The sequence below is a fragment of the Rhodamnia argentea genome, chromosome 8 (genome assembly GCF_020921035.1).
Source record: "Rhodamnia argentea isolate NSW1041297 chromosome 8, ASM2092103v1, whole genome shotgun sequence".
In the NCBI taxonomy this organism is placed as follows: domain Eukaryota; kingdom Viridiplantae; phylum Streptophyta; class Magnoliopsida; order Myrtales; family Myrtaceae; genus Rhodamnia; species Rhodamnia argentea.
In genome coordinates this window covers 2,898,229-2,916,826 of record NC_063157.1, presented here as the reverse complement: position 1 = coordinate 2,916,826, position 18,598 = coordinate 2,898,229, and the positions used below count along the sequence as shown (strand labels likewise).

At 43.0% G+C, this 18,598-nt stretch overlaps 3 protein-coding genes across 3 annotated transcripts; all 3 read right to left on the bottom strand.

Annotated features, from left to right (window-relative positions):
* Positions 1 to 512: 512 nt before the first annotated feature.
* LOC125316161 lies at positions 513 to 2,270 on the bottom strand. The gene has a single exon (XM_048283631.1). The coding sequence runs from the start codon at positions 2,268 to 2,270 to the stop codon at positions 513 to 515; it is 1,758 nt and encodes a 585-aa protein (XP_048139588.1).
* Positions 2,271 to 10,586: 8,316 nt separating this feature from the next.
* LOC125316160 (probable disease resistance protein RF9) lies at positions 10,587 to 15,526 on the bottom strand. The gene is made up of 3 exons (XM_048283630.1): positions 15,156 to 15,526; positions 10,747 to 13,540; positions 10,587 to 10,640 (listed from the first exon to the last, which is right to left on the bottom strand). Exons 1-3 carry the CDS (start codon positions 15,524 to 15,526, stop codon positions 10,587 to 10,589), a joined length of 3,219 nt encoding a protein of 1,072 aa, XP_048139587.1.
* A 547-nt stretch (positions 15,527 to 16,073) lies between these two features.
* Positions 16,074 to 17,597, bottom strand: LOC125312523 (protein PHLOEM PROTEIN 2-LIKE A1-like). The gene is made up of 3 exons (XM_048283629.1): positions 17,412 to 17,597; positions 17,061 to 17,233; positions 16,074 to 16,690 (listed from the first exon to the last, which is right to left on the bottom strand). The coding sequence occupies exons 1-3, from the start codon at positions 17,595 to 17,597 to the stop codon at positions 16,303 to 16,305; spliced, it is 747 nt and encodes a 248-aa protein (XP_048139586.1). The 3' UTR covers positions 16,074 to 16,302.
* Between the last annotated feature and the right edge of the window lie 1,001 nt (positions 17,598 to 18,598).

The following is an 18,598-nucleotide window of genomic DNA, read 5'->3' as shown; positions in this document are numbered from 1 at the left end:
ACAGCACCCGCATTGTGAATCCACGGACGTCCTAGCAAGAGGTTGAACGCAGATGGGATGTCTAACACTTGGAACAAGACATCGAACGGAGATGGTCCAATCCGGATCTCGAGATTAATTTGCCCCATAACGTTCTTTTTCATACCGTCAAAAGATCTGACCGAGGTTTTGGCTGCCCGCATCCTGGCCAAATCAACTCCCGGGCGGTTCGGTGTAGCTAGGGGACAAATATTCAATGCCGACCCATTATCAATGAGCACCCGAGCCACATAAGTCTGTTTGTGCTTGACCGTTATGTGTAAAGCCTTGTTGTGGCCTCGTCCTTCGACAGGGATCTCATCGTCAGCAAATGCAACCTGATCTTTTAGAAGGATGGCCCCAACAAAATTCTCCAACCTATCCTGGTCGATGTTTTCAGGCACATGAATTTGGCCCAACACCTTCATCGGGGAATCCCGATGTTTTTCGGACGATCGTAAAAGCTCAAGTAGAGAAACCCGAGCCGGCAACTTTCAGAATCGATCAACAATGTTGTACTCACTTGTCTTGATCACAGCCAAAAACTCTTTTGCATCCTTTTCAGCCACTTGCTTGGCAGGCCGATCATCATTATAAGTACGTCCGGACCTTGTTATCGGGGCAAGGTCATAGGACCAAGGAACCGCCTTGCCATCTTTATAAGGAAAAGGCTGGGGGGAAGTAATCACCAGAGTCTCGGGTATAACAATTCCGAGTTCATCATCTATTGCGTCCTCTAAGGCGGGCATATCAGCTAACTCCGGATCACTCTTAATTAGACTAGCCACGTCAGCTTCTACTGCTTTAACCTTCGGAGAAGATTCAGATTGAGATAGAGCCAAAGCAGCAAATTCTTGATCCCAATCAATTACAATATGAGATACAATGGCTACTACCTCGGTTTGATTTGCCCGGACTATCAACCCGTTCTCCATAAGAGTTGAGATTCTTTGTTCCAAATTGGCGAACGATACTATTTCTCCAACTCGATAATAACCTGCTCTAACCAGAGCATTGAAAATGTCAACCACCCGGATCTTAAAAACACCTCTTCGTCCGCCTTCGGAACTAAAGACAGCATTAACCTTGCCTGAGTGATCCGGCAAAGGATTATTCTTGGTATTTGGCTGACTATTGTCTTGAAATGAAAATGCTTTGGAATCGAGCAAGTCTTGAATGCGGTGTTTCAACACATAACAACCATCTGCATCATGTCCAGGCTCACCACAATGGTAGTCACACTTCTTTGACGGGTCATACCTTGGTGAGTTCGTGTTACCAAGTCGTAGAGGTTCGGAAGTCAGAAGCCCTTTCTTACGTAAGACCGCAAGCACTCGTGACGGGGTCCCGTGTAGAGGAGTAAATTGCCGAGGAGGACGTAAATTTCCTTTTTGCCGTTGTGCACTAAAGTTGCCCCGCTGTTGGTTAGGGATCCGCACGACCGGCACCTGCGCCATGGGTTTCTGGGCATAGGTCATGTTAACTCGTGAGACAGGCTCTTTGTCTTTCTTTGCCGTGAATCTCTTGGTACTAGTGGCAACATCTCCGTACCAACCTTTCTTCATGCCGCTCTCAATCTCCTCAGCCATTGCAATGAGGTGACTAAATGACGTCGCAGCAGATCCAAGGATTCGTGATCGCATCGTCCGAGGTAAAGTGGAGACAAACAATTTCATGAGCTCTCGCTCGGGGGGTACCGGCTTCAGCCGAGATGCCACATTCCTCCACCTAGTGGCGTATTGTTTAATCGTCTCGCCTTTCTTCATCTCTGCCTGTTCTAGATCTTCCCTAGAAATGAGAACATCCAAGTTGAAACTAAAATGCTTAATAAAAGCATTAGCCACCTTCTCCCAGTTCTCCATGCTGTAGATTTCATAGTCCGTGTACCATCTCATAGCTGCATCTTTCGGACCGGCCTGGAAAGTCTGAATCATCAGAGGGCCGTTAGCCACATACTTGCTCATCCTAGCTTGGTACATCTGGACATGTTGCACTGGGTTGGAAGTGCCGTCGTACTTTTCGAAGTCGGGCATTTTAAACTTCTCGGGCACATTGACCTTCGAGAACGCGGAGAAATCAACCTGGGGAATGTTGTGGGTACCTTCTACTTCTCGGATCCTTTGCTCCATTTGGGCCAATAACTTGGCCATTTCACCGGATGGTCCCATAGTCACAGGGCTGGCTTGGGAGATGAGAGCTGGTGATGGGGCACCCGAGCTAGTGCCAGTAATGACAACATCCTCTAGCGGCATGGTGTAACCAGGGACATGCTCGGAAGCCTTCTCGGGATTGTTTGCGGGAAGGGTCGGAGAGACGACGTTCTGAGGTGTTGGACTAGTCGGGTGCTTAGCAGAAGCAACAGTAGCAGCCATCATACGTTCCATCATCTGGCTCATCATACCCTCAAACCTCCGATTCATAGCCTCGAATTGCTCTTGCAGAGCTTCCTGGATCGCGTTGTTGATTTCAGCCTTGTCCGCCATTTTCTTAGCCACCGATCGGGTAATATGTGGAGGATCCGTGATAAATTACCTGCAAAGGAGAGTCATATGATGAGTATAATGCGTGAAAGGCGTCGAGTCGATCCATGGCTGTACTAGACTCATGAGCACCTGACTCGTGACCTTGACCTGCAGGTTCCAGCCTCGTCGGGTTTCGGGAATTTATTCATGAAAAATCATCCGATTGTGAAAATGGTGTGAAAATTTACCAGCTTATAGAAAAGAGGCTGGTTAACAACTTTTGTGTTGGACGATTGAGCTAGATCTAAGTGGATCAAATCAGTTTAATGCATCTTTGTGAAACGTTATGTTCAGAAAACTGTTTCGTCCACCTGTTGTTAAAAGAACGAAGGACCCCTTTAAATGGTGAATTTAATTCCGAAATTTTTCAGGCTGTTAATTGAAACATAGATCAACAACTTTCATGTTTGGTAATTTAACAATGCAGCACGTTTTCTAGTAGTAAATTGCAAAATGAATCTGTAGTCTGAGAACATGTCAAATTCCAGCCTGCTCAACCCCGGCCATTAATTCCATGATAAATAGAAAACACACTGGATTACCACGAAATTTTTTGAGACGATGGATCAAGATCTTATGAACATTTTCTGCTTGAAGTGAGGAAATTGAATCCAACAAGAAAGGGGCGTAAAAATTCGTACAAGACAGCAAGGTAGGAATGAAAACAGAACTGTTTTATTAATCTGAAAGTGTAATAAGACACGAGATCCCTAAAATCCGACGAAAACTCCTAACATGAGACCTAGGAAAGCAAGAAAAAAAAACACGATGACATGACTCAACAAATGTCTATCACTTCGAGGGCCCGGCTCCATTCCCGGATCTCTTGACTTGAGGACCAGCTTGTGCCTTCAACCGCTTGATGACTTTCTTCGCCATGGCAATCTCTTCATCAGCTTCGACCAGCAAACGCCTAAGCTCGTTGTTGAGGGATCGGGATGGAGTAATATCTGGGAGCTTTGGACGCCATTCCTCGGGGATGGAGTGCTTCAGTCGGTACTCCTTGGTGGATCGATAGGCCTCCTCAGCGGGCTCCAGCGGTTTCCTCGGGAAAGAAAGTTTGTTCGGCTGAGAAGCAGCCCATAGGTAGTGAGCGGTAACGACCGTTTCTTCGTGCTCCGGGATAAGGTTCTCAAAGTTCAGCTGGATCTGATCGGATGGCAGAGGTGGAGGCATCTTCTGAACGCACCCGAACCGTCGAATGACTCGGGGCGGATAATACTCAGCTGCTCCAATAAAACCCAAGAGAGGGACCGGTCCGGATCGGCCGGAGGTGAGACGAGCCTCCTTACATTGGAACCAGCTAGCGTGCCATTGGAGAGACTTGGCGGAGGGGTTCCTCACGAGTTTTAGCCATTCAGAAAAATGATAATCCGGGCATTTACTTTGTTTTTCTTTGAAGATGACCAATGGCGGGGCAAAATTTCTCGGTGTGTCAGTTGACACAAGGTTTTGACATTCTTTGACATGAGATAAAAACCATACTTGCAAAAGCTCAGCAGGGGCTCGCAAGACCTTATCCTTGCCCCGTCGATACTTGTTCAATGAAATAATAGTTTCGGCCAAAATAGCATTCACAAAATTTCTTCCTTCACAAACTTGTTGAACAAAGTGAGCCATATGAGGATTGATAGAATTCTTATGATGAGGAAAAACGATTAATCCAAAAAAGGCCAATAAAAAGATTTTTCCCTTTTGCAAGGATCGAGCTTTGTTAAAACAATCGATGAGAAAAGTAAAAGAACAATGCCCGTAGTTTCCTTTCGGAACCCTTTGAACGATCAGTAATTCAACTTTTAAGAAATCAGCTAAAACCCCGCAGGCATCCTCATTTAGGTATGGATTGATGAGCTCGGAATCAAGGGACTTACCAATGAGCACGCTATACTCTTCCAAGGTAGGGGTGAGCTCGTGCTTACCAAGCAAAAATGTGGCGGTCCGAGGAACCCAGCAATGAGCGAGAGCTTGAATCATCCCGATACGGACCTTAATATCCAGCAACAAAATGAGCTTCCCCAGTCTGCTCTCTACATAGTGACGGGCGACCTCGTCCCGTTGGGGAAGCCAGTCGATCGAATCATCCTTAGTGATCTCTACGGTGCGAATGTTGCCGTGCCCCATGAAGTGATAGATCAAAACGACGACGCACCTAACAACCATGGATCGACTCAAAAAACACATATGCGAATATGATGCTCATGGGTTCAAAGACAAGCAGAATGATATATGCATGCTTTATTAGCCAAATTTTTAAAGAACTCTTGAGGGCGGATCGGACTCAACGATCGGAGCCGTATCCAGCACCTCTTGAGCTACGGGGATGTCAAGAAATCCTCTCATGCCCGCAGATTCAGGCCGGAGCGGGGAATTCTCAACATGATCGGGGTCGAGGGCAAGGTCATCCATTCCTCCATCCCGAGGCCAGGCGGATCCTTACCCAGACACCATCCTAGGTTCAACTAGCATTTTAGGGTCCAATGCAATGTCATGAATCATGCACGACAGGTTAATTCACTCAATCACGGCATTTTGTGATAAAATAGAGCAATTAAATTAAATGCCAAAAAACATGTAAACCTACAGAAAATCATGAGAAAAATGAAGCACAATGGAGTAAGATTATCCAAGATATAATCAAATAAAAATCAGTCAAACCCCAAATCAGTCGTTCCAAAAAAAATCAATCACACTCAAGGCAAATCACAATCGATCAATCAAGGCATAGATCATGAAAATCAACGGCTTAAGTCCACAAAATTTTAATTTCTTTTCGAAAATTAAAGGGAATTGGGTGGAAATTCCGAAAGTCGACCTTAAAATTTGAAAATTAATTTTAATTTCGAAAAATCAAATTTAATTTTCAAAAATTAATTAAAATTTCGGTTAACCCCTTTCGCTTTTCAAAAAATTAAAATTAATGAGTCCCCAGTGGAGTCGCCAAGTCATCGCGACCTAAAATTCAAGTTAACGGATTATCGGGTTAATTAAATCAACTAACCTAATTCGGACCCTCCCAAGTCCTACCGAATCGCAACCTAAGTTTATTCATGAGAAGATATTCAATTGGAGCCGCCACTAATCATTTACGGAAGGTTGATTAGAAACCTTAATAAAATATAGGGAGAACTATTTTATTTCTGCGCACCAGAGAAAAATGGGCTCGGGGACTTGGTTACATTAATTGGGAAAATTAATGCCCTTTCGGTACCAATTTCATGAAAAAGCCATTCCGATTGATCGATGTGAATTTGATGATTAATTAAAAAAAATGTGACATGAAGACTATATATTAAGCGCCCGGAGGATGATTTTTTGGTATTTTCGGCAATAAAAGAAAACATTCAAAAGCATTCAAAAATCTGAACAAAAATAAACAAAAATGCCCATAATATACCTTTAATTTTCGATTTTTTCGAAAATCCTCTCATTCCCAAAGATCCGGGCTAGAGCGAGATTTTATCCGCTACATCCTCGAGGATTCGAGCCAGTATGCGGATACGCGTATAGAAAAACAACATCCCTTTTGCCAAAGGGCAGAACACGAATTTCTATACTAAATCACCATCCCATTCCACGAGATCGTGGCTAAGGCGTGTGATTTATTTTTCCGATGGGTCTAGGCACAAAGGGGAGCATATATTATGGGCATGTTTGTTTAAAGATGTGCAAATTTTATAACAAGTCAAAACAAACAAGCACGGCAAAAATAAAATGAAAATCAATTGAGCTTGAAATTTCGAAAATTCAAAGAGGGGTGGCCGAAATTATGAGATTGGGGATCCACCTTTCCTCATCCAAAAATTCAATCCATTTTAATTTAAGAAATTATCTTTGAGATTTGAAAATTTAATTTTAGATAATCCTCATAAAAAAATAGATAGAAATTCAATCCAACCAAACCTTATCTCTAATCGAGTGTGTTCAGAAAATTCACCAAAGATAAGATAAGATAACATCCAAATCGTTCCGCATGTATTAAAGATAACGACTAGCTCAAAAAAATGTATCCATGAGTAAAAAAATTATCTAACTTAGCCTAATCAGATAAAATTTCAATTTAGTCGAATCTTTATTCACACCAGGAGATAATATCGAACAATCACAAATTCCTATCAATAACACAAGGACATGATCGAACACCCAATGGATAAGTTCTAGTCAACCAACGTAGCGAAAAAGATTAATCCTCCACTCACATTAAACCGTTCGATCAAACGAATTGCCTACGTGCTAAAAATTCCACGCTCATGCCATAAAGTTCTGATTTTTTTTTTTTTACAGAGACAATTCAGATCATTCATGACATGGAGAGATAGGACCAAGTCATCACAAGACAAAACCACTCAAAGATAATGCTTTAGGATCAACCGTAGAGAGTAATTTAGCCATGAAAATCTAAGTGTCGAATACCTCCCTCACCTTCTCCATCATGCTTACTAAGAACGATATCAGAATTTTCACTCTACTAAAATCTGATTTTCGGTCCCTCCCATGGTCAGAATTTTTATTCCGCGAAACCAGATTTCAAGGGTACTTTTCGACAATCGGCAAAAACTCATCCGTTCTTTGGTAAAAAATAGTTTTCCGACTTTAATTGCAAATCGAAGCATGCTCGCGAACACACGTGCATATTGTTACTAAACTAACAAGTATAGATTAACAATCAAGACTGATAGATTAGTAATCAAAAATCAAGAATTTTTACCTTTTCCGAAACAAATTTTCTGCGGCGCGCACTTGACGATATCCACCCGAAATTTGCACTTTCTGAAGCGCGAATTACTGGATATTGCTTTGGTTGCACTATCACACGTAGCACTCGGGATTAAATCTTCAAATAATGTCAAAACAAGGACCAAGAAAACCTGATCCGAAGCTGGACAGTGTTGCGAGTTGGACTAGTTGATGGTTGTAGCTTGGCTTCTTGTGGTGAGTGCGCTTGAGAGAGAAAACCAAGACTCAACGTGGCTGAATTGTGGCAGGACAGCAAGGAACACCAAGGTTGTGTGGTGGATGACAAAGCTGGTCTGGAGCGCCGATTGATTTTTGGCAATGGACGAGGAGGCTTTGGCTTGACGACAAGAGGGACAATCAAACCCTCGTTATTGCTCTTGAAAACCTTCTGTTTAGCTCTTAGAAGTACCGCAAATTTCAGAATGTGAGCCTCCATCTTCAACGTGAGCGAAGCCTTATATTTATAAAACTTGTCTCGGCAATCCTAGTAGGAGTAGGAGTCAATTTGGATCGTTGGATAGAGAGTTCTAGTTAGAACGGGATCGAATGTAAGCCTTAGATTTTAAGAGTCCGCATCCACTAAAACTTTCTGTTATTTGCAGCCAAATAGAGATAAAATTTTAGTTAAGATAAGACTCTAATAAATTTGAATTTTGACCTTAAAAGAGTCCTAATCTAACTAAACACCTATCAATTTCGGCCAAATGAATGAGGAGGGCGAAATGGGCTACTGTTCAATGTTTTATGGGCTCGTTTTGTGATCCCGTACTCACTTGGACCTTAACTAATAAAATGGGTAATTAATTAAGGCCTTTTTGCAATTTTAAGAGCTCAAATGGGCTGTTTTGAGTCCAAAATTATAGTAAAAAATTCTGCACCCTCTCTAGTGACTTTCGAGTCGATTTTAACTCGGTCGTCCATTGGGAACGTGCTCAATTGACTCATCTCCGGCCCTAGCCGACATGATGTACACTTGACCGACGAAAATTAAATATGCAATGCATGAAATTTTTTTGTGAGAATTATGAATAACTCTCATTTTAGGCTTACATAAATGATTTTCTAAAAATTAAAATTTAGGTGTCAACACCGGTCACCGGACCACGACAAGGCTCGGTCTCGAGCTCGTCGGGAGAGCTCGAGCTCACTAGATCCAACAAGGCTCGGCCCTTGCTTGAGACTAGCGAGGCTGAGCTTGCCACAAGTGCAGGCCGGGGAAGCTCAAGCTCGCTTATCACCAGCCATCACCGAGGTCGGGCAACCGGCTGAGGGAAAGAAAAAGAAAAATAAAAAAGAAAAGAAAATATACTTAAATATTTAAATATTATAATAAAATATCAAAAAATTCGAAAGGAACAATTCCGGAAAGTGTTTTAACCTCTTAAAATTGGGGATTCACTTTTCTGATTTTATGCATTAATATTTTCGCTTGACTTGTCATTTTCGGCTAACCAAACCAATGAAAGTTCGGAAAATGAATTTCTGAAAACACTTGCACTCAAACAAACACAACAAGTGATTTATTAGCTTTTTTAGGAAAAATCAAAATGCAAACAACAATCTTGGATCATTAGAAGACGTTGAACTACTGACTCTACAAGCGAATGAGTTACCAACTAGTTTGGTGTCGCTCTCTCATTGGAGTTAAACCCCGACATATATTCGTTTTCTTCTTAATTTACCGAGTTTTTAAGGTTAACGACTTACTTTTGCAATTAATAACTTGTTAAGTAGATTTAGGTTACTCGATTGAGCTGGAATCACCGGCCAACCTTTTCATTATAAGTTTGTAACTCATGCTTACACAACAAATTTACCTGCCCATCTTATTTAGTTGCAATAGGACAAGAAGGCTATTCAATGATCTCCAGAGAATTGACGGAGTACAAGAGGCTTGGACACCTAGTCGTTATAAAAATATATATAAAAGCATAGAGAAGAAAAAGGAAAGTCAGTAGTCAATAGCACTCCTATCAGTCTACATGGAACAGAAATTTTCACCAATGTTCTGGTGGCTTGGGTGCAAACAATGACCATTCCGTTTTTTCTATTTCAAAAAATAAGTTTTGAATAGAAATCTGTTTGGTAAAATAATTTCATTTTTCTATTTCTTGGACAAATTTTTAGCCCAAAAGTAGGTTTGGAACAGAAATAAAAAAATAATTTTTTTTATCTTTTTATTTATGGAACAAAAATAAAAATAAGATTTCTTTTCATCGATTACTCCCTTTCTCTCGCGTGTGGTCTGCCTCTTTCTCGCGTCCCTATTGTTGGTTGATGGCCGAGGGCCGGCTGCCGCCAGACGTAGAAATTTTTATGCTGTTATTAAATGAAGTTCTGTTTCGGGAACAGAAACTTTATATCGTTATCAAACGCGTTTCACTGCTCCGAAACTCGTCCAAGAAATGTAAATAGAAAAATCCATTTATTGCCAGAAATAGCTCTTGGGAACAAAATAGTTATGACTCACACCCATGGCAAAAGATTCAAATTTTGTTGCCAGCACTCTATGAGTAAAATCCTGCCAATTCGGGGAAGTTGCGTTAGTAGGATCGCCTGGGACTAGTCGAGGTGTAGGAAAGCCCGTCCGAATGCCTTACCTCACCACTAAACCAAAAAAAAAGAGGAAATAACATGCAACAACCTTTCGAAATAAGGAAAGAACAGGTATCACCAACATACTGAATCCCGACTGCAACTAATAAACATTCGTGATACCAAAAATTTCAACACGAAACACAAGCTGGCTCTTAACATTTAACACTCACAATACCAAAAGACGAAAGTCTTGGGACTCTGGCTGAAGCAGCATTTGCCATGGATTACAATGTAGAAAATTACAAAGAGATAGAGACGTGAAAGGAAATAAAATAAAGCACACAGGACAGGAGCATATAAATGCTCTTATTATGAGCATGAAAATATTCTTTGCTGGAAGCAGATTGATTAGGGCCAAATCGAATCGTCGTTTGTTGCATATGGCACGCCTCCCTGTTCAACAAGTAAAAGTTTTCTTAATTGGCCAGCAAAAGAAAAACATGATGGAAGGAGATGAACTTAGAAAACTGCAGCATGCAACATCCATGAAATTTCTGGCCGTCGTTTACCTGGTAAATATCAAGTCCCCTAGCTTGAGGTGGATCCTACAGGCGAAGATAAAATGCATATCAATATCCAAGTTATAAATATAGTACTATTGAAGCACATCTTTCTATAGATTAAAAGCGGTTTCCGTTGATCAAAATCTATCAAGGAACAATAGAAGCCTTCATTTTGCTATTGTACCGCATAAAGAACCCCCTCCTTATTACTCTAGAGTCGGCATTCGTAAGCCTCGGCTCTCCAAAATGTTCCATCATATTTCTCCTGAAGTGCAATTAAGGTTTTCTTAAATAGTACGTAGTAGAGTAAATTTGCACTTTTCGTTGATAATTGATATAACAAGTAACACAATAGCAATTATAAACTTTACCTGGCGCAGTAGCTCCGTTGTTTTGACCCATGTACCTGGGCGGCGAACTCTGATACGAACGTCGGGGGCGGGAGGGTCGTGGGCGGGGCCGTTGGGGTCAAGGACTTTCTTAACTTTAGTAAGACGCAAACTTGTCAACCTGTTGTTGATCTGATCCAAGCCAGAAACCCTCCCTAGCTTCTCGCATTGGCTGATATCCAACTCTTCGAGATTAACCATCGCCCCTTGGTCGATAGCAAACTCTTCCAAGTTATCCAGCATCCATAGTTTTAAGACTCGGAGCTGTGGAAAACCTGCTTGGCAATGTAATTGTCTCGTGGAGCACGATCGACCCAATAACCTGAGTTCAATCAATTGATTCAGGTGCTGTAGAACCTGCATCGGGTCATCTCTACATCCTGACATCGACAAGGTAAGCCTTTTCAGACTCAGAGGAAGGACCGAACACGGGTTCTGTGCGGGCCGCAACGATCCAAGCAAATACAAGTTTGAAAGATCCAAAAGATCTCTGAGCCCTGTCATGTTATCACCGAAACGGAGGACCGCAGGCTGACTGAACAAGTCCCTCGATCTCAACCTCAGGGACTTGAGACGGGTCAGTCTTAAAATGCATCCTGCTACCACCATCACCGCTCCGGGACGGCACGTGACACCCAGCTTCGTCAGGCTTTGCAGCCTCGGCAACACATTTATCATGGGGCTCCTATCAGTTTCTATGAACAGACCCCATAGCGTCTCGAGTTTAGACCCCGTTGAGACATGTCCTGGAATGGGCCCGTCAAACGATGCTTCGCTCAGGTACAGATGTCGGAGGTTCTTCGCATTCCAAATGGCGCTGGTCACTTTGGTTATGTTGGTGTGCTTCAGATCTAATGTTTCCAGGAGCAATAAATTCCCGACTGATTCCGGAATCGAATCCAGAGCTGTCCGTCTCAATCCCAAATACCTTAGGTTCGGCAGTATATCCTCGAATTTCTTGGGGAGAACAGGCTTGTAAACACCCTCGAGATCTAGTACCCTCAGCAAAACCGGGCCTTCGTCTATAATTGGTGGTTTAAGAAGATCTTTGATCTCTCTCCCTTGTTCTGTCCCTGGCTTACAGGTTTGAAATGATGCAACAGAACGAAGGTATTGGACAATGTAATCATGATGTCCTGTCGCTGTGTTTTGCGCTTGGTTTGGTTGATTAGGAGCATTCTGCTCGGCATCGGGGCTGATTTTAAGAAGTCGGAAGTCTATTGCCATCTGACAGAAAAAATCATGAAGAAATGCAGGCATGCGACATGATCGGGCACTTGTGTCCGGTTTCCGGCGTACCACACGAATCAAGTTCCTTCTCTCTAATTCATGAAAACAGTCCTCCGCTGACCGCATTCGGACTAGCCCATCAGCAGCCGGCTCTGCCAACAACAACCCCTCAGCAGCCCATAGCCGGAAAAGCCTCCTTGTGGGGACCTCAGACTCCTTAGGAAAGAGAGCCATATAGAGAACACATGGCTTCATCTCGATAGGCAATTCGTTGAAGCTCAAGCTCAGGAAATGGTTGAGGGGGGCAGACTCTCCGAGCGGGGCGACGAGGGCCTCCCTTCTGTTCTCTTCCACAGCAGACAAAAGTCCTCCTAGCAGTGAGATCGCCGGGGCAGAACCTCCGCATTTTCTCAGAATTAACGTCATCAATTCTGGAGGGAGAACTCCTCCTCCAGTGAAGCTATCCTGCAGCAATGCCATGCACTCTTCTTCGGTGAAGTCCGGGCATAATTGGAGATCATCTACCCCCGGGTCTACCAAATTTTGCATAGCTTCTTCAGTAGAGGTGACAATTATTCTGCTTCCATTTGAGTCCTCAAATGGATCCCAGAAGTCGGTGAAGCGTCGGGCGCCTAAATTATCCAAAACTATCAAGTATCTCTTCTCCATCAACAATTGACGAAGCATGCGGATCAGCTGCTCCTTATTCTTGTGCTTCAAGTCTTTCAGCTGATCTTGAAATGGCATCTGTAACAGTATGTCCACCAGGAGGCTCTCCGTCCAGGACTCCGGCCCGACGTCAGCGACCCGGACCCAAGCGCAACAGTCAAAGTGATGCTTGACCTCTAGATTGTTGAAGACACTTCTCACCAGTGCGGTCTTGCCACAGTTTCTTCTGCCAACCACCGCGATCACATGAAGTGAATCCGGAGGAGGAGGAGGGGCGTTGCGATCTGCCGGAGGAATCAAATTGGTCACAAGAAGAGTCACACTTTGGTCACGGCCCACGATGTCGGACTCGACCCTCATGTTTCCTTGATATGCCATTCCACTGTCCTGCTGGCCATTTTCAGCAGCAGCAGGCCAGTTGGCATCGAGCTGTTGGAATGGCGACACAACTCCGTCCCTGAATTGCGTGGCCATGTTTTTCCTGGCACGTACTCGGTCAGCTGCTGAGAAGAACCGACCTAGTTGCGATTTCGACACGTAATGTCGGAGCAATTGGACAAGGAGATGTTGTGCAGCCTTCTCAGCGTCGCGAGCCCTAACCAGAAGGGTTGCGTTGTCGGGAAAAGGTTCATGGTTGTGGAAGGCTTGTTGTCGCATCTTGTTCATGATACTTTGGAGACTGTTTATGGAGTCACGGATTTGACGTGTGAAGTTTTGATGGGGGATGATGATTTTTTGTGACTTGGAGAGAAGATCAAGAAGACTGGCCTTCGCCAGTGAAACGGCCAATTCAGCTTCGTCAGCCATGGGGTGAGGATGCTGCTGAAAATGAGGGACAGGTACGACCAAACTAGACAAGGATGGTCGCAAGCTTTGACTGTGGAAGCAGGAAGGAACAAGAAGCTATTTATAAGCCTCGAGAATACAAGTAAAAAGAAGAGAGCTATCAGTTTTCCTTTCCTAAGGCGAAATTGAATGGCAGAATAATACTATTGTAGCCAAGTAGATCTAGTGTGAAAAGTGAAAGCTGGCATTAGATGCGACAAAAGTTTTGTTTTTTTTTTTTTTTTCGAAAGATGCGACAAAGTTGAATGGCAGAATAATGCTGTTGTAGTGAAGTAGAACACATAAAAGCTTAATTAAGAAGGATTTTTATTTATCGGTACGTGTATTCTCCAAACCTACGAATGTGTATAAAATATTTTTACACTGATAATGGATCTAATAATAAATTTTATTCGCTAAATCATTTTTATTGACCATGTTGTATGCATACAATAGATGCGAACGGAATGGGCCTTGTTAAAGGCCGACTCTCAAGTGAAACACGTGACTCTTGAGTGTTGTACTATTCGGCTAGGTAGGGCAATCAAACTTGATCGGCTGATTGATACGTGTCAGAAATTCACATAAAGGCTACGTTAGTTTCGCAGAACCAGTCTCGGGCAATTGACCCCAAGCCTCACCAGATCCGGCAAAGCAAGCTCAACCTCGTCGGCCTTAGGGGCGGCCGGCACCGGATGAAAATGAAAAAGAATAAAAAGAATAAAATAAAATAAAAAAGAACATGAAAATAAAAATAAAAAATAGTTAAAAGAATTGCCTGGAGGGAAATCAATTTCAATTTTTCGTATCGAACGACAGAAAATATTTCTTGGAAAACATTTTCTGAAAACAACTCATTTTTAGTGAAATGAATAGAACCTAAAAGGTAAAATTACATGTTACTCCGTAGAATCAACGTGTCCTTCAATTAACCGTGTCTTGTTTATGGGAAGTGATGTGTGTTGTCCGGAGAACCTCTCTCGCAAAGTATAGAATGTTCATTTTAACAAGAGAAAATACGAGTGAAAATTACGACATCTCCAAAACAAATTATGTCACAAAAAAAACTCAATTCTTACCTTCATGACACGTATACCTCGTCACACTTCTATTCAAAACCGTTGTTGAAAATATTGCGTGGCGGCGACGACGAAAGGCAAATGAAACTAAGGTGACTCCGATCCGGACTTCAATGAACTGATTCTTGAATCTTAACATCATTTGCGGTAAAAATGGTGGTTCAATCCTGCGTAAAATGTATTGATGCACCATCTATGCTCAAGTTCCAATCTTTTTTAACATCACACCAAAGTCTCTTTGGCCTCGCAAAGAAGCAATGCAAAAGACCAGGATTTTCTCCTTTTCAACCGCAAGTAGCTGTTCGTTGGACATCGCTACCTCCAGTCTGCAAACCAGACCGATCATGGAGACAAATGGGAGCAATCTCAACAAATCTCTTGTAAGATTCCATGGAGAGACCACGGGTACCCTATTTTTTTTTTATTTTTTTATTTTTACTTTGGGTCGAAAAAGGATAAATTCATTGCTAATTAAGAGTTTGCAATAAAGAAACATAAGACTCAGCACAAATTAAATTCCAAAGTGGTTCAGGAGGAGAGGCAAGCCAATCTTGGGCTAAGCATTTATTACGTTGGGCCTTCGCCAACCAGTCTGCGGCTCTATTCCCTTCTCGGCTACAGTACTCCAGAGAAAGATCAACAAAGCCCAGCAACTTCGACTTAGCCTCAGTGATAACTTGGTGCGCTTCCCATGGGAAGTGATTTGCTCCCTTCAAAGTCTGAACTAAGCTTAGATTGTCCGACTCCAAGTAGATTTTTTGTCCTCTTTGTGCGACCAAGAAGTCTAGGGTTTCAACCAACGCTCTTGCCTCCACGAGCTCTGCTGAATTAACTTTAATAGATCTGGCAAAACCATCCACCAAGCGACCGTGATCATGTTTGCATATGCAGCTGATGGCCCCCTCTAATGAGCCCGCCATGAACGACCCATCAATGTCTACTTTGAGAGACCCCTTCATTGGACAGAGCCAAGGTCGAGAAAAGCCTTCAACGCCCAAGCCTCGCTTTTTCTCGGGTTGATTCCACCTGCTGATATTCTGGTACAATGCCAAGGCAGAGCTCACCAAGTACTTTGGAGAGGCCTGGATTGAGCTCCGACCTTGCCTATGGCCGATGAGGGTAGATAGCTCTCGCCATGAAAGTCGAAACGGCAGTGGCACCCCTTAAAACATCCTAAATCATTTGTGATCTGTGTGTTTCAAATTTTTATGACGGACTATAATGATCTGCATATTTGTCATACCAGTAAAAGTTTGAGATTTTTTATGACCAAAAAAGAAATTCCAGAGCAGACATAATTTAGAGATTTTTTATGGTATTTTCTCCAAACGCAAAGATAAATAGTGGCGTACAATTCAAGCATTTCATCGCCCTCTTGGCCTTCTAATTTATCGAAACATGCAAGCTTTAAAAAAAAGGATACTAACTTCCCTGGTTGGCAATCCTGAAAAGTTCAGCATGATTCTAGTCGAAAATATTACAGACAGCTGAATTTCTTGTTTTTTGGGCCAATGGATACGAAATACGAAAAACACCATTGCCAAGATACTCAAGCACACAGAGACAGGAAATCAGTGCAAACATTTAGAGCCCCAACTCAGCCAAGCGCGGCCATGGAGGAGCCAGTCATGGCTAGATCTGAAGCGGCTGGAAATGGGATTCTGCGTCAAAGTTGGACAAGCTCCAGGAAGCAGAAGCAGAAGCAGAAGCAGAAGCAGAATGGAGTGATGACGTGTCAAGCGAGTGGCCTTAATTGAACGCCTTTGACGAGGAGGCCGGACTTCCAATGCCCACCAGTTTGCTTGAGGGAAAAGCTTATCTCACCCACGGTTCTGGGCGTTGTCTCGAACGTGCCGATTGTAATCTCTTGCCAGGGCTCCGGTTCCGAATCCCTTCTCTTTCTCTTTAAGTATTCCACGCGTTCCTGCTTGTGTCCATCCGGTAGAGAGAGACTGAGGTTCACCGGAGCTTCCCATCCGTCGCTTTCCTCACTCATCTTCACGATGATCTCGACTTGGTATGCTGTCTTCGGAGAGAGCGTGGTCGTTTTGCATGTCCCACTGATCGCTACCCAGGAAACTCTCTTTATCTTGGCGATGCGAACAATCCCGTTGCCCCCATAGCTGAAACTCAGAGATGTTCATTCAGCAAGCAAAGGGTTGGTTTACTAGCGATGATGATTGTAAGCAATTCAAAAATTGTTTTTTGTGTCGCTAAATGAGCAACTTGAAGCTGGAAAAACAGTGCATATTCAGCGGGCGTCAGGAAATACACAACGCCAAAAATAAAGCTAGAGATATGCCAATCCAATACATAGGTACTCATCTAGCGGCCGCGGCAACAACAGAACGTTCCTCGCCGCCTGCCGAGTCATTTTTGTTGAGCGAGCCTATTTCATACCTTGTACCCAGGACAGACCTTAGATCATTCGACAATCACATGAAAGTTGGACTTAAAACGTACTTGTTTTAGGATAGGAGAAGCAACGATTACCATTCTTCCTGCTCTTCTTTCCAGGTCCAGTTGTTGGAATCGTTAACCGAATCGATCGATAAGGCAGGAGCCAGAACAATCCAGCAGCTCTTGTTCAGGCGTCGGTCAACCCAATACTTGTGTGTATGGTGTTGTCCCTGTAAGCACAAACCAGCGATCGCGAGTGAGACAATTAGCAAAAATCAGATCAAACCTCGGCTCTTGTCTAATCAGGACATCTGGTGTGTGATGAACTAACTATTTTGTAGATCCCACTTATTATCAGCAAGTGCTCTTGATTTACAGACTTTTTTTCTTCTTGACCAAGACAACATGCTCTTTTCTTTTTTTTTTTGGTCCTCTGGAACTTGCCTGATGTTGCTCGCCCTGTCCCTCGTTCAACTTCAAAAGCAGTCCGTCATAGACTCGATCGCTCAGCTCCTGTTGGCTGAGTTTGTCAAATTTGTCGCCGCCGATCGCTGTTTTCAAGATCCCGTAGGAAGCGAGAGGAGGCTGTGGGATTCCACTTGTGCTGCGATGTGTAGAAGATCCTGACATCTTCTTCCCAGGTATGCAGAGGTACACAGAGATCAAAAAGGCAAAGGTGTTTTGAGTTGGCCTTAGAGCTGGACTAAATGAGAGGTTGATTCATTGGTCCATCCGTCCGGACTCTTACCGAGAACGTCTCGTTGCGTGCAGCGCCAGCTAGGGCTGAACAAACGGAGAAGAAAATATGATGTGACCTCTGGTTTTGCAGACTTTTATATTCGAGTAGAAACAAAGGGGATCCAAATAATACAGCCGCCCGCCCATTTTTTTAAACTCAAATTCAGTGGATCGGACATTGGTTACTCAAAACTTAATGGACAGGTTGAAGTAGTTCACAATATTAAAGTCCAAATACATAATACGAGTCTCAATTCAAATGGGTCTGAGAATATATTCATTTACAATTAATTTCTATTATGAAAAAAAAAGAAAAAAAAGAAAAAGGGAGTTATTAATCGAAGATAAATAAATAATGATAAAAGAATCAGACAACCACAACCACGACGTGGAAGAAGAGAAGGGGAAAGGGGGAAGGGCGGAAGGGCACTGTCAATAGAGAACCACGACAATGACGTCGAAGAAGAGATAGCCTTCCGCGGTCGGCAATATCACCCCACCGTGGCCGGTCTCCTAAGCGATGACCTCCAACAAGTTCATCTCCGGATTTCCTCGGATCCGTCGAGAAGCTTCGATCCGGATCCACAAGTTTATCTTCCATAGCTTCTTCCTCGTTCCTATCTACGTTTTGTATCCGTGTTTTGCTCTTTCTATTTTCCTTAATTTCTCTCTCTATTCTCTGATTCCTCCTCCTCCGTTGTTCAACGTTGTCGCGACCTAAAATTTTAGGCTAACGGATTATCAGGTCAATTAAATCAACTAACATAATTCAGACCCTTCCAAGTCCTACCGAATCGCAACTTAGGTTTATTCATGAAAAGATATTCAATTGGAGCCGCCACTAATTATGTACGGAAGGTTGATTAGAAACCTTAATAAAATAGAGGGAGAAC

Bases quoted from the DNA above. Each gene is read 5' to 3' on its own strand.
- LOC125316160 (XM_048283630.1), bottom strand. From the start codon at position 15,526: ATGAAGGGGTCTCTCAAAGTAGACATTGATGGGTCGTTCATGGCGGGC. The intron at 13,541-15,155 runs GTTGGCGAAGGC...CTGCTTCCACAG, and splicing joins GGGAATAGAGCCGCAGACTG to TCAAAGCTTGCGACCATCCT. The intron at 10,641-10,746 runs GTAAAGTTTATA...ATTGCACTTCAG, and splicing joins CAACGGAGCTACTGCGCCAG to GAGAAATATGATGGAACATT.
- LOC125312523 (XM_048283629.1), bottom strand. From the start codon at position 17,597: ATGTCAGGATCTTCTACACATCGCAGCACAAGTGGAATCCCACAGCCT. The intron at 17,234-17,411 runs GCAAGTTCCAGA...TGATTTTTGCTA, and splicing joins GACAGGGCGAGCAACATCAG to ATTGTCTCACTCGCGATCGC. The intron at 16,691-17,060 runs GTAATCGTTGCT...TCTGAGTTTCAG, and splicing joins AAAGAAGAGCAGGAAGAATG to CTATGGGGGCAACGGGATTG.
- LOC125316161 (XM_048283631.1), bottom strand. From the start codon at position 2,270: ATGCCGCTAGAGGATGTTGTCATTACTGGCACTAGCTCGGGTGCCCCA.